The sequence below is a fragment of the Fopius arisanus genome, unplaced genomic scaffold (genome assembly GCF_000806365.1).
Source record: "Fopius arisanus strain USDA-PBARC FA_bdor unplaced genomic scaffold, ASM80636v1 scaffold00091, whole genome shotgun sequence".
Taxonomy (NCBI): Eukaryota; Metazoa; Arthropoda; class Insecta; order Hymenoptera; family Braconidae; genus Fopius; species Fopius arisanus.
The window spans coordinates 48658-65205 of record NW_011887830.1 but is presented as its reverse complement, the minus strand read 5'-3'; the positions used below and the strand labels follow the sequence as shown (position 1 = coordinate 65205).

The window sequence follows — 16548 nt, the reverse complement described above, 5'->3', positions numbered from 1 at the left end:
CGGCGCACGGAGTGCGCAGTAGATCTCGTCCTTTTTATGAAAGTAGAAACATAAAAATGAAGATCGCCCGAATCGAAATATCTCGAAACGCGTAGTACTAATTCCTCATTGGTTGCGTCGAACCGCCAAATTCAAATTCGGCGCACAGAGTGCGCAGTACGTCTCGTTGTCGAGTGAAATTGATTACGTAAATTACGCGAGTGACCTTGGATGGGAAAAATAACCGGTTCTCCTCCGAACACAGTATCGTTTTTTTTCTGAAGTTTCTTACCTCTTTCCCCTTGAGACTCTTGATATGGTTCACTAGACTCTCAGGCATGTCACTGGGCAGATCACTCGAATCATTATAATACTCTGGTATCCAGTCGTATATCTGCAATGAAAATAAAATATTAAAATACTAAGTTGTATGAACACAACATTTTTTCAAAGAATTTTTTAGATGATTAACTTCTAGGAGAAATAAAAAATTGAATGGGGTGTAGAGTCAGGCCATATTCTATTTTTTAGAATTTCCATTAAATATTTTGATTTTTAAAATCCTCTTATATAGTTTAAACAATTGACTGTTTTTCTTCCACAGTTGAAGTTCCGCGAAGTTCCGACTTTTTTATTGGCTATGGTCAATATATAATTGACATATATTTCTGGATGTATTTTTTTTTTGTGTGGGTAGTAGATGATTGGGGTTTAGTTACCCTGTTCAGCTTGATGAAGACACATGGTGATGAATTTCGGAAGCCAAATCCTTCTTCTGGCGAGCAAGGGCCCCAATTATGAATATCAACAGCACATACTTTATCGTTCGTCAGATTGTGGAAGTCGTGGCTGCATGGCTGTTGATTTGGACGAGCAGTTGGTGATTGCGATGGATGCAAGTAATCTGGTTATCGACCGAATGAAACTGAATAAGCGTTTACATTTTTTATACAAATGTTAATTCATCAGCAGTCATATTGTTGCAGTACATGGAGGAAAAAATTCAGCAACAATTACCTAACCGCTTGGTAATCGCTCCTGGTTTTTACCGGTCGGAAAAAATTACCGTACACTATAGAAATATGGAAATATTCGGTAAAAATTACGCAACTTTCAGTTCGCTTACCCATTGCAGAATCGACTCGAAAAATTATGTGAAAGTTACGGTATTGTAATTCTTCATAGATAATTCAGATAAAAATTACCGAACGCCGCGGAAAAATTTCCGACATTAGGTAAAAATGACCGGACAGTTCCGTAAAATTTCCTGCAATCATATTTTGCTCCGGAATTACGGAAAGGACATGTTATTTTTATTGAATATTTCTCTTCGTGTACCGCTTGGTAAAATTGGTCAATTGCTTCGTAACCGTTATCTTACCGAGAAAAAAATACCAATTGAGTGAATTAATATATTGAAGTGCTTCTTCATTCTTAATTTTTGAAGTATTTGAAATCCATTAAAAAAATGTATGTCATTCCACTTTGATAACAGATCCACTACGATTACGGCCTACTAGACATTTTTCCGAAGCTGATATCACTCTTATCATAGTCAATTGATATAAAAATGTTTTTTTTTCACAGCAACAGATGTGAATACATTTTTTCTATTTACACATTCTTTATTAATCCAATTTTTCCAGATTCTGGGCATAAAAATCTAAAAACAATCCGGAGTACTTCGAACAATAAGAATTATTATTATTAAATTGCTTAAAAAAATTGAGTGAATTAAAAAAAAGAATTCAGTTGCACTGATCAGGTACAGAAAGTTCAACATTTCCAATCATTGCATCTTTGTTTTTACTTCGGACATAATGATAATAATAACAAAAAGATAATAATCTGCTTTTTGTTATTCTTCATTACGGGATGAAGATTGGCAATAAAAAATGGCGATTAATTTGTGGAAATGAATTATTAAAAATCGTAAAAAGCTTCTACACTTTTCCGTTGCTTTGGCTCCATCTTTTATATAAATAAAAATAAACTGAGTCTGAGAGGAGAAGATCATCACTCTTGAAGTCTAGTGAGCAGGTCGTATAAAAATCTTATGAAATCTCATGAAATTTTAAAGAGAAATTTATAAATTCTGAGAAACTGTTTGAAATATTATTCTGTATTCCCAAAAAATATGGAAAATTCACACACGAATCAAATTAATAATCCACAAAAAAGAAACAATATAAATGTCTTTTAGATGAAGATCTTGAATTGAAGATCTTGAAATTCCTGGCAATCGAATTTTTTTTTAAATGATCACCTCCTCAATCTGGTACTTCTTCTTTTAAAATAAATGAATAAATAAATGAAAATACCCGAAGAAAAATATTTAATAAGGCGAACGGATAGACACAATGAAACTCCAAAATGTCAACTAGTTTCTTTAAACAAACTATTCCTTAATTTCAATTTTAAAATTTAATAAACAATTATTTTTCAAATTTACTGAATGTTTTTCTCAGTGTAAAATCAAGCCATTTAATGAGGTGAACAGACAAATGATCCCAAGTTCGTTGCCAGATAACTCATGCCATAATTTTACAACGCAATTCTTCATTACACAAACATTTGATTTGATTTTATGAGTGAATCCTTGATACTGAACGCACAACGCTAAAATGATTCACTATGTGAATAAATTGTTAAGTTTGATTGAGTGATTGAATACAGGTCTCGAACTCCTACCAAAAGCTAATCATCAAATCAGGAGAGACAGCAGAATAAAATTAAGTGAAAATAAAAAAAAGAAAATACAGAAAGAAAAGAAATATCTTGAAGAATCTTTACTGCGCGTGAGTAAATTTGTATAAATTTTGGGATGACAATTATATTATAAAATGAAGTTAAATATTTGTTTTTGGATAGAATTACTTGAAGCGAATCAAGCTAAATAGTTGCCTCAAATCAATAGTTATTTTCTTGCCATTTTCAGTTGATTTCTCGAAATTGAACAAAGATAATGATATTTTCATAGATATCTTTTTTGTAGCTCATAGATTTCTCTATAAAAAATGTTTATGCGAAAAATTCACGATGTGTCTTGAATTCTGAGATATTCACTAAAAACTGGCCCCGAAAAAAAGCACTTATCCTAGTTCACCACTTCGATACTTAATTGCATTAACATTATTACATAATAAAATATACCGTTTCAATTTTTATTGTCAACTAATGTGACACGAATAAATTTTTTTACGTTTTCAGTAAATATTTGCAAAAATTCCCGTATGTTACCAAAAATTTGGAGACATAAGTGGATGACCCTGAACATTTGGGAGTTAGTGAATAATGATAAAACTAAAAGACGGTATATTTTTAATATTAATCTGATCCAGGGTTTCCGGAAATTAATAAAAAAACATGAAAAATGAGAATTGGCAATAGGTCTTCAAGTATTGATCGTTTATGGACTTACTTTCGAGAAACTTGTTGAGTCTTCCAACCCACATGTTGACCTGCGTTGTGTTAGCAGCATTGTATGCGATTATAGAACCTGCCTCAGTGTGCTCAGATATGGGACGAAACCCTAAGCCTAAAAAAATTACAACCCGGATTAATTAATAAATCATCACATGTTAGGTAGAGAAAGACGGAGAAAAAATGCAGCCAATTTTTCAATTTGTCTTCTGCGAAAGCTTCGAACCATTGGGACACTGTCCGCAAAATTTGAGACTGATTAGGAGCTTAGGATATGACTTTTTAAAAACGTTTTGATAATTGGTCATTGAAATTGTGAAATGTTGGAATCTTGAAACAAGTTGATATATCGATTTTTGCGCAGGTGAGAGTGCACACAAGCATTTTTGGTAAAAAAACAGAAAAGATAAAATATCTCGAAAAATTTGAATCAACCGGTATATATATTTTTATTACTTGTTATAGCTGACATCAAGACGAATATTTTGAAAGAAAAAAACATCATATCGGTTGGATAGTTTTTGAGATATTCCAGAAATTAGATCTACAAACGAATTGAGTTGAAATTTGGGACAGAGTTAGTCGTCATTAATATCTACGACCCGACGAAATGACGAATTTTTTTGAATTTTTAAAGTTGGTTAATTCTAGAACTTTCAAAAAACATGACCACCAGGTGGACATCCGCCCATACACACGGGGTGAGAGTGCTTCGTATTTTTATGTTTCAGACCATTCTACATCGTTTCCAAGCAAAATTAAGAAATCGAAAAATAGAAGGATTACAATGCTTCCAATCGGAAGCAAAAATGTGAAAAGAACGGAAAAAATGCAGCCAAAGCCATGAAATTTTATACACTTATGGAATATTCAATTGGGAATTCTTAAGCAATGATTCGAGTCGATTCGGAGCGTTGTTCATGAGAAATTATGAAAAAACCTCGAAAGAATAGAATTCCATTTTCTAACACAAGATTTGAATGAATAAATAGAAAAAGGCTGAAACCTACTTGATAATTGAAAAACTCTATTGGTGTATCTTTTACTACGTAACATTTTACAAAACAATAAATAAAAAGATTTTCTTTAACAATTGAAAAATTAACATTTTATTTAAAAATTTGGAACAAAATTGTTTTGTGAGCTTTTTATTTATTTTGTTTAATGAGGTAATCATCCAGAATTGAAACGATTTAAATATTAAGTAATTTGATTTTAGACTCGTTTAAATGAACAAATATTATTAACTCACCTGGACTTGTTCCTATTAGGCTACGATCCAATTTCCATCTAGGTTCATGCTCAGGTAAACTGGCCTCAAGCCCCTTGTAGCAGATGGCACACAATATTGCTAAGCCAGTGAAGAAACAGAAGTAAAAGACTCCTGTAATTCCTGCAATCAATCAAAAAACGAATGGATGTTTCAATTTTCCAGTGGAAAGCGTTGAATGAGAAAGATAACAATAAAAAATAAAAATAATGAACGGTTATGTATATTTCGATTGATTGTGATAGAGGACATCAAGGCGAACGCTTTGCAAAAGAAAATATTGAAATTCTTTGAGTATCTTTTCAGATATTTATCAAAAAATGTTAATAAACAAATTGATTTTTCTCGAAGTTTTACCAATTAATTTCTAAAGTTTTCAATTTTTGGCGAGATTTTTCCGCATTTGACAAACTCGGACATTTTTACCAACATGAGACTATTCTAGATCATCTCCAAGTGAAATTAGGAAAAATGAAAAATCGAAAATGAAAAATGAATGCAATGGTTCCACAAAGAGCAATAAATACGTGAAAGAAGTTGCAAAAATTCCAGTCCAAAACGGGATCGTCGGGTGGAAAGTAAAATCGGAAAAAGTGTAGCTCTTACAGAAAATTCGACGACTCAGTCGGTGAAAAGCGACTCTTTGAACTGAAAAAATTACGAGACCTATAATTTCCTGGACTGTTTCATATTTTTTCGCTTCTTTTTTTGCAATAATAATTGATGGAAGAGATGACTATTTTCGGATTTTAACAGTTCCTAAATCTGTATTTTTCCTGTATTTTTCTCTCCGTGCGTTTTGAATGAGAAAATCATGAATATTACGAAATAAAGGTTGACGTCACTCATTGAAAATGATAAGACTCAAGGAGCATCAGCTTAAATTTCGTAACCCTCAAGATGTTCCAAAGCTGGCGCTTCGCCCGGCTAAATCTAGCTGTTGCTTTAGAAAAGTCAATGAATAGACCTAATGCGTCATCAGCGATCGGAAGTAATCGCTACTTTCCTAATATTTCTTCCTTTCCCAAAACAATAGCTGAACAGAAAAAACCAGTAAAGATTACCTATCCGTTAAATAACCGTTTTTTTTAACCGTTCGAGAAAAATTACCGTACCACTCAGTAAAATTTCCGCAGTAAAAGTTATCCAACCGTTTAAGAAAATGTACTTGACTTCCAGGTAATTTTTCCGGAGCTAGATAATTCGGAAAATTAATTAATAATAAAGAATTAATTTAATTTAATAATAAAAACTTGTCGACTACTTGGTGAAAGTTATCTAGCCCATTGACAAAAATTACCTAAAAGTTTAGTAATTTTTTCCCGAATGGTCAGATAACCGTCATTAAAACAGAACAGAATTGCCAATCGGTTAGGTCATTTTTACTCAATTTTTCTCTCCGTGTAGGGGCGTATAGCACGCCCCAAATAATCCTATTCTAAAAAGGATAAACATCGAGACTATCGATATCTCGAAATTCTGTCACGCTTATTCCTCATTGGTTCAGTCGTTTGAGGCGGCTAATTTGAATTTGGAACTCATTTACATTAACAATTTTTAATCGCGATTTTTATAATTACATCGCGCTGTAGCGCGCGTTTATTCTTCTCATTCTAAAAAAGCAAACATCGAGACTATCGATATCTCGAAACTCTGTCACGCTCATTCCTCATTGGTCCAGTCGTCTGAGGCGGCTAATTTGAATTTGGAACTCATTTGAATTAAAAATTCTTAATCACGATTTTTATAACTAAAGTTCGTTCTTGCTAATAAAAAATTCATTCGTCAAGGTTTTCACGCGAAGATTAATAATGTGGCTGTTTAATTTCCTCCACCACTTGCAGAGTAATTCTCCCCTCGTTACATGGGGTCAAAACGATAGTGACTATTGATTTTGTCGCACGATACGATCAACGAAATGTTGACAATATTTTTTTGGAGGACAAGGATAAATACCTTTTTCCCTCGTTTGATTTCGTAACTTTCACGTGATGATTCGATGACGATTTCGTCATTCATTAATGATTTTCGTGGCCTACATACAAAATCATGTCTCACAATTCCTCTGAATTTTCGAAATATACTGCCCACTCGTCTGATATACGTAAATGCTAATTCACATATTTATGTATACATTTATTATGTTTATTTATGTTTTCGCTGTTTAGAGCCTCTATATTTACAAATAATGTGAAACAACTCCGAATTGGATTTACGTAACTCGAAATCATTCTGTTGAGAATCGCATAGAAAAATTTATGAATTTCATCGAAATTGTTTTCGATATTGATTATGTATTTCATTGTTTAATTGTTTAATGTCATGTCATGAATAATTAGTGTTCTATACTGATTTTATGATTTAAATAATTGCACTTATGATTATTCTGCAATTAGAATTGCAAATCGGGAGATTTAAAGAACAATGGGATGATATTTTAGATTTTTCTGAATTCTTTTTCCCATGAATTTTTGATTTAAAGTTTTATATAACGTACGCCGGATGATGTAAACAATCTTTCATTAAATTTGTTTATCATATTTAATTAGCACAATATTATTATAATCTGAAAAATCGAATGCTCAACAACAATCGTCAAGGCGAGAGATAAACGAGTTGAATAGTAATAAAAAAATAAAGTTCAATCACGATAATGTAATTGAAGTTGAGAATAACACGGTTATCTATTCCCAAGAAAGTAACTTAATTACGCTCAATGACGGAACATATAAAAGCCAACAGTTTTATCAAGTTAATTTGTGTGCCAATGAACCAACACAGCGTCATTCAATTTGTTACCCGTAACGCAATGTTTACTCGGCCTTGCCCAGTCCATATGTTGACAATTTGCCGAACACGCCTACACCAACAATTTTTATTTCTGACGATTTCAATTTTTTTTTTTAATTTGTCATTTGAAATTCGAAATTCGAGAGGTGTGAATGTACACGGAGAGAAATATTTAGTAAAAATTACGGAACTTTCAGTTCACTTACCGATTACGGAGTTGACTCGAAAAATTTAAGTGACGGTATCGTTATTTTTCACCGATAATTCAGATAAAAATTACGGAACACCGCGAAAAAATTCCGTGACTTTCGATAAAAATTACGTGACAGTTCCGTAAAATTTCCGACAACCACATTTCGCTCCAGAATTACGGAAAATCCACGTAATTTTTATTGAATATTTCTCTCAGTGTAGAGAATAAAAACTACCCTCTAAAGGTAATATAGTTGAGAGTCGAACTGTCTGATGGATTATCCGTTTTGGGGACCTTAGGCCCGAATTCTCTTTATTTCTTCATATAAATTTCTCAGGGAATTTTCCTGTCCTGGTCAGTTGGCTCTTCACGAATTTGACATTTCGAAATTATAATTGGAAACATGAAATTTTATAGCATCAAATTAGGAAACATATGGGAAAGGAGAATTTGAGTCCATCGGCGGGACAGATGGGTAGGCGGAAAAAATATCCCCGGAAAAAATAGCCCACACACCCAAAACGTGTTAAGACCCACCCAATTTGATAGACCATAGGAAAATTAGAGTCCCTGAAAAAATAGACAACGAAAAAAATAATTAAATTAAAAAATAATTAAATTAAGCGAGTTTTAACACGTTTTGAATGTGTGGAATATTTTTTCCCTGGGATATTTTTTCCGGGATTCGGACAGATGAGGCAAATTTCAGATTTCGAATTCTTTAACTTTTCATTTATAGCGGTAATTTTTAGTTTCTGGTTAAATTTTAATCAGCTTGAGATTAGGAAATTTCAGGTTAGAAGAACCTGAAGAAGTTGTACATGATCGATCAAGAAGAAATATAAAGCGAACTTCAGACTTGGAATTTAAAATTCCGAATTCCAAATTTCTTATTTCCAATTTGTCATTTGAAATTCCAAAAGACATGAGTAAATGTTGCCAATCTAGAGTCTTATAATTTTCAATAATAATTCTCAGTCTTAACATTCTCCAAGTGTTTATTTATTTCGATCTCCATAATCCAATAGATAAAAAAAAAGATAAATGAATTAAATTTGGCTTAATATGGACAACTAGGGTTGAATATATATACAATACAATACTCACACATGAGAATACAAATTGATTCAATTCCACGAAGTAATGGAAATAAAAATAGCTCCTACGGATATGGGGGAAGCCCAGATCATAGTTTAGGTAAAAAAAAATTAGAACTAAGGAATGAAAAATAAATAGAGTAGACACACCCATTTATTCCACCCATTGAACTCGTCTTACATAGAGACACGTGTTACATATCACTTTTTTTTATGTGAAGGCCTTGGTTAGAACGCATTTGTCGAATGCCCTTCAAACCACGAATATTGAATGTCAGCTGGGACTTTATTTGAATATTACCAGAGGCATGAAACATTGAAAATTCAGGGGTCAACCTTGGGATCGCTATCCAAAATTGGATAGATCACGCAAAACCTTTTTGTTCTCTTTGAGTTGTACAAATTATTATTATTTATTTATGACTTTTATCAAAACTTTTTCCACATGGGTTTTGTAGAGAATAAAAACTACTCTCTAAAAGTGATATAATATATTTATCCTCCTCATGAGAATACTGCCGCGATTAAACAATTAAAATGCAGTAAACGTTAATTAAAAGAAACTCTAATAACAAGGTTTAGTAAAATAAGTCAGAAGATATTTAATGTGGAGCGATGTGATTTCATTCGGGTTGAGAGTCGAACTGCCCGATGGATTTTCCGTTTTGGGAACCTTAGGCCCAAGTCCTCTTTGTTTATGACTCAGACTAGAGTCTGCATAACCAATGTCCTAACTGGTTCCCAGATGAAAAACCCCGAGGTGTCGGGTACACGGAGAGAAATATTTAGTAAAAATTACGGAACTTTCAGTTCACTTACCGATTACGGAGTTGATTCGAAAAATTTAAGTGACGGTATCGTTATTTTTCACCGATAATTCAGATAAAAATTACGGAACACCGTGGAAAAATTCCGTGACTTTAGATAAAAATTACGTGACAGTTCCGTAAAATTTCCGACAACCACATTTCGCTCCAGAATTACGGAAAATACACGTAATTTTTATTGAATATTTCTCTCAGTGTAGAGTCAAACAAGACCCGCATTGTCCTCAACTGTTTATTTTCCAGTCCTAGTCGAACGCATTTAAATTTTCCCTCACAGTTACCCGAAAAAAATATTTCAAATTTTAGTTTTACTTACGAAAATAAATAAATGAATCAAAAGATTATAATAAATTTACTAAATATAAATATTTTAAGCTTTACTTTTAGTTATTTATAATGAATGAGACTCTCTTCGGCAATTTCTTTTATTACCAATTATTACTGCAATAATTGGATGAGTTAATTTTTGGAGTCATGAATAATTCATTCCACCTCCGCTAATCATCGCATTATCTTGGGAATGAATTTCATTGGAGGGCGGAATATTATAAGGTTGTAAAAGAGAATTCTTAATGGCTTTCTTCACATCAATTTATTTCAGGAACACTTGTCTAATTTACGAAAAGAAATTCTCATTAGAAAAGTGATAACTCGTGAATGTGTGGGGAATGTGTAATGAATCTGTTTTGAAGTTGAAAAAAATTGTTCATAGGAAAAAATTTATATGAAATTATGAAAAAACTTTGCGCTCAATTTTTTGGAAGAAAGTTATTTATATTCACATTTTTGTTAGAAGTAAAATAATAAACAGTCGCGAACATGAATTCATGAACATGTATTCAATTTTTCGAATCCATTATTAAATTTCAATTCAATATCAAAATCAAATAAAAATCGACCATTTCTGTAAGTCTTGTAAAGATCTTGAAAGCTTTAGACTCAGACTATGGAAAAATATCTGAAGCCTGAAGATTTTTTTGAAAAATGAATGAATACGATCTTAAAGAAATAAATAAATAAATAATGAAAATTAATGCATTCTTTGAATGTTTCTTGAAAATACATTTTTTGTGCCAACCAATGAAACTTTTACAAATGAAAAAAATAATTTTCTTTGGTTTTCAACATGTCAATTTGTCACTGACACTAGAGTATCAAGTGAATGAATCAAAAAATTTCTAGTCTCACGCATTTCAATTGAATTTATGGAATTTTACATTTGCTCTCAACTTTCTAAAAAATTGAGTTTTCACTATTTTATTGGGTAATTAACCCATGGGCTTGACTCTAACACATTTCCATGAATTTCTTCGTATTTCGTCATCACCGTCTCGAGTATTTCCACATGTTTCCAAATCTACAATGTAAACAGTAAATTTCCGGATTCCCCAGACACGTCTTAAGCTTTGTAACAAAAAATAGAATCCACTATAAAAAATAATATTTCCTCTCTCCCTACAATTTTACAATTAAAAGAACTTGTCGAGACGATTCATCACGTAGCATTAAACGGAAGAAACATTTCATTGTTCTAGTCTCATAAATATTCACCTTCGATGCAGTGCTATATAATTTTATGACAATGGGAAGCGATCGTCGTCAATAACTTAGTGGAAAAACAATAAATTCCATGCCACTTTATTATGTCTTCATAAACTCTTTATAATTGTTATATTATTCGAACAACATATCAAGTTGCAAAGTTCCCGATGGAAATTATCGAAGAGGAAATAGAGATAGCGAATCGATAAATAATTATCGTAACAATTTGCATATGCATCTTCAATTGGTTTCCTCGGATCATTGAATGTGAGTGATAATTGTTGATGTTGATTAGAAAACAAGTTCAGTCTGTCTGATTGTTTGAATGATGAATTATAATTGAATTCCTCTGATGCATGATAAAAGTATATACTTGAATCAAATATATAAGTGAAACTGAAAAAAGGGCATTAAAGAAAATAACCCAGCGAATGTGATAATAGAATTGGAAACGATTTTCCAGGATTTATTTGTAGCATTCAAACTCATCTCGCAATATCTTTCAAAATTTCATTTTTCCTTGATTAAAACATGACTTTGAGGTTGAATTGACTCGTTGCCCTTGACTACTTCATATTCACTGAATAATTCTGAATGATCACGCGTTTATGTGAAATAATTAGAGTTTGTCTCTGTTCAGATCAATCCAAAAATCAATTAAAAAGGAATTTTTACCGACGACGATGGCCGAATTGGTTAAATCGCTCGGCCGGACGACGAAACCCGTGGGGCGCGGGTTCGAGTCCGACGAGGGATAGCTCAGTTGGGAGAGCACCCGATGTTTTTAGGCTCACAAAAATACAGATAAGGTTTTACTGAAATGTAATAAATACACAAATAATGTATAAATAACAAAATAATATTATTGAATTAATATGACAAAGTGTTAACGCGAGAGCCCTACATGGCCATTGTTATAGTATCTCAATCTTCTTTCATAATTTTTTAAAACTAGTCTTTATATATGCCCTAATGTATACGAGACCGAACGCGCGCTCCGCGCGCCGTTTGATTCCGTGGTGTTGATGATGACGTAGCCAATTGACCAATGAGAAATAGGGTTACGAGTGAAAAGTCTTACGCATGAAGTTAGCCAATCTTACTCTCGCCCAACTTAATTTTGGTGTATCACCTTTTATAGATAGGATACAGATGTATGACTAATAAAAACACATGTTATAGTGAATATTGTCAGAGGAGTAACCTCGGCCGTAACCCCCACTCTCCGAAATCCCCACTTGTGGCCGTGTTCCCCACCAGTCGAGCCGAACAAAACCGAAGTTACTTCTTTGGTAATATTCAGTATAGAAAAAGGAGAGCACCCGATGCATAATCGGAAGGTCCCGGGTTCAAATCCCGGTCTGGGGTATCCATTTTTTCAGTAATTTTTCTTGTAAAAATTATATCGAGAATTATCCTGTTCCCCTTCCTACCTAATCCAAATCATATCCAACGACTCCTTTGACATCACAAAGATGTGGAACGTTTTACAAATTTCCCGTCTACTTCATCAAATAATATTTCTCGATGAGACTTGGTTGATGGGCGCCGTGTCGGCCAAGGTTTTCCATGGTTTTCTTTGTAGGATAATAAATAAAAATAAGAAGAAATTTTTGTGAGAATCTTCAATAGAAATTATTAATAAAAGAAAGAAAGGAAAAAAGGATCAATTTTAACCCGGAAAAACTCAAAATAAACTTCAAGCTCATATCAATCTAATATTCTCCCCGCGACTCACATTTCCATGATAAAAATTGTTATCAACTATAAAGAGGATTCAGCATTGATAACAACTCCTGCTTGTCTATCGATATTTGAACCGTCGGAATTATCGTCAGCATATCGTCGATATACTTCTAAGTCGGGTTTCGGTCAAATCAACGAATACTAATTAAGAAACTATTGAGATAACAAAATTCTTCACGCATAACGAATGAAATAAATTAATTCAGTATATCAATAATAATTTTAAAATAGTTTTCAAATAAAAAATAAATAAAAAGAAATAGAAATATACTAAAAGATTTCTTAATTTTATTTTAGTTTGATTTTAGTTTAAAAAAAATATATAGAATATCTGTTTTGTATTTTTTTATAATAAAAAAAAGGTTTTTATGCAAAAATTATTTGTGCTGAATTGAAATTTGGAAATTTTTATAAATTGGTAGAGAAAATTGAGTTGAAATATAATTACCACCACAAATATTGTTACAAATGTAATAACAACAAAATAATATTGAAATCGATCCCTGGATGAAATAGAAAGTTACATCAATAGTCGATCAGACTTCAGATCAATCGCTTTCAAAGCTTCTCCTCTCAGACTTCGAAACTTCGACCTTCCAAGTCTGGAGGCGAGCAGTTGCGTAAAAATAGACGTAAAAAAGTTGTAAAACCGAGGGAACTGGATGCATTTCGAAGGTTCTGAATCGAGTACAGAAGTTATTCAACTCTAGAACCAAAATTGTTTTCCTTAAAAATTCATTTGCTCGAGAGAAGTACTAACTGTTCAATTAGAAATATATAATTAGTTGTAATTAGAAATATATATTCCTCACCCGGAGTCCCTCCAGAAATTCCCCATTAGGTTTTAATCGTTACAATTTAAATCGCTCTACCTAATCATTACTTCAATTATGACCTTGCAAGTTCTCTCGTAATAATTAAAATTATAACATTATTAATGGCATTCTGTGAAAAATTATGGGGTGAACCTGAATTGTTATGAGTGTTTGCTTCTTTGATTTATTTTACAGTGAGAAAAAAATATTTTTTCAAATATTCATTGACTACAGAGAAATATTCAGATTTTTAATATTATTAAAAATATGTATTCCCCTCTCGAGTCTTCCAGAAAATCACCATTAATCAATTATGACCTTGAACGTACTCTCTGAAGAATTATTAACATAAACAGAGACTCTGCTGTTGAAAAAAAATATTAAATTTTTATAGACATTAATAATCGTTAGAAAACTCAATTATATCAATCCTTTAATTAACAATATGGTTTTAATAAATAAATATAATGGGGAACACCTAGAAAGGAATACCATTTCTGGAATGTAAATTCTCTCAAGGTCATTGAAATTTCTGGAAAAATAAATTTATTTTCTGGAAAAAATCGTGTTTTAGGAAGATGTGAAATTTCGCAATACATGAAATAGTTAAGAACTGGTAGGCGTCAGCTGTTATATAATTAGAGATTCGAGATTTCACGCGAATTGATAAACCACGAGTGTAATTTTATCTGTCCTTTTAATTCCAAATCGCTCCTGAATTGTTGGAAAGCGAAAAGAAAGTATTTCCAAAAAACGCATTACGTATCAATTCGCAAGAAATTATAATTACCAAGGCAATGTTTTAATAATAATAATGGAATAAAAAACCATGACGAGAGAATAAATGAGAGAAAGAGAATTTTTGCGGGAGTATTCGACACGAAAAAGTGTAGATTTTGATTATTATATTGAAAATATTAGAGATTAATCAAATTTAGGTACCAAAAATCCGTAAATTATATATTTTTCCGTCGAGAATCGCGTAATTTTTTTGGGACGCTAATTCTCGGGTTTTTGTCGATAATTCTGCATAGTGTACAGAGAAAAAATTAATTTTTAGATGTTAATTTATTTTTGCCCAGTAAATTTACCTTGAATCATAATAAATATAAATATTTACGTTTGAAAATTATGAATTTTGTTGTAGTTTAGAAATTTACTCGACAGAGGAATTATTTTTCTCAGTACATGTCAGAATCCCGGAATTTTCGTGTAATTTTTCATGAATATGACTGTTGCAATAAATAAAATTATCAAGAATAAATAATAAATAAATACTGGCAAACTAAAATTTGAAAAAAAAAGTAAACTCTCTCTTCTTATTGCATGACAGAATCACGGAATTGACCCGAAATTTTTCATGACTTTTGCTATCAGAATATGTAAATAAATAATAAATAATAAACAAATACCGATAAATGAATATTTAAAAAATTAAAGTCGAAAACTCTCTTCTCCCCACTGCATGACAGACTTACAGATTTATCACGTAATTCTTCGTGACTTTTCGCTCTATTCAACATAAGGAAAATTGTCGAGCTAATAATAAACAAATACTGATGAATTAATATTGAAAAAATTAAAGTTGTAAACTGTCTTTACACATCAAATGGTAGAATTACGGAACTATCACGTAATTATTCATGAATTTTCCCCTGAGTATAATTAAAATTCCAAGAGCAAATGGAAGATAATTCTGGATAAATAATTATTTAAAAAATGAAAATAGAAATCGGTGTTTACCCCATTGCTTTCCAGTTTTTCCCAGGATTCTACCTTTCGAGGGATTGTAAATGCCATCCTTAAAGGACTGCCACTTCGTCTTAGTCGGACGTTTTCGCATGTACTGATCAGCTTCAGTAATTCCATTTTCCGCGGGCTTCGACGTTCCACTCATTATTTATTAATTTTTCCTGGTTAGATAGCGATAAATTAATTTCCAGACTTTCGGTTTCACTCACTAGCCCTCACTATTCCGGCGGATAGAACATTCACTGAGAAAATTAATGACTATTGCCAAGAAAATTCAGAAGAAAATTGTGAATTTCACTGGAAGTAGTTAAATAAATTTATTTGGCAGTACAATATTTTTTTCCGTATTGTTTTCAATGGTTTTTGTTTTAGTGGGGTGTTTGAGATAATGAGTTAAGAGCACTTGGAGCCGAACTATCGGCGACTAATGCCGAAGGCAGACTGGTGACACAATCTGAGATTCAGAGCGAGCGCTGGCAACGAAACGGCGCGCCAACGGCAACCAACGGTGACAATCCAGAATAGCCAGTGGACAACCTGCACTCTCACTCATTTAATTCAATTCCATTTATCACTAAATTTCATCTGAATTTTCCCCCACGTTAATAGAGAATTCACGAACAAACAGACATTATACTAAACACATGAAGCGTAAAATTCAATAAAAATAACAAAATGACGATTTCGTAATCCGCGAATGACAAGAAAATTCATTAAAAATTACGAAACAGTTGGGCACTTTTTTATTGACCTTCAAAAAGTAGAAAGAGATCAGTGGAAAAGTGTGTAATTCTTTCGTAATTTTTAATGAATTTTTTTTTCTGATTACGAAACTGCCACGTAATTTTTATTGAATTTTTCTCTCCGCGCATAAAACGCGGGAATTCAAACGTAATTTAGGAAGTATTGGATTATGGTATTAAATAAGCAAACACATTTCTTAACTTTCAGAAATGATTTTAATTTTGAATATCTCTAAGACTTGACAGACAGAAGGCACAAGAGACTAAAGAGGTATTTACAAGTTAGACTCAGTTGCCCCGGAGAGGACAAAATTCTTTCCACTCCCTGAAATATTTTCTTTTTCTTTTTTCTGACCCCTTCTAGTCAGTGT

General features: G+C 32.3%; 1 protein-coding gene across 1 annotated transcript in view; it reads right to left on the bottom strand.

The window, feature by feature from the left end:
* Positions 1–15895, bottom strand: part of LOC105270570 (sodium/potassium-transporting ATPase subunit beta-1-like) — an 18302-nt gene extending 2407 nt beyond the window's left edge. Inside the window, exons 1-5 of the mRNA XM_011311600.1 lie at positions 15426–15895; positions 4655–4795; positions 3401–3517; positions 699–883; positions 272–373 (exon numbers count right to left, since the gene is read on the bottom strand). Of these exons, the coding sequence (XP_011309902.1) occupies positions 272–373; positions 699–883; positions 3401–3517; positions 4655–4795; positions 15426–15579 (699 nt within the window). The 5' untranslated portion in view covers positions 15580–15895. The remainder of the gene's footprint in view (positions 1–271; positions 374–698; positions 884–3400; positions 3518–4654; positions 4796–15425) is intronic.
* Between the last annotated feature and the right edge of the window lie 653 nt (positions 15896–16548).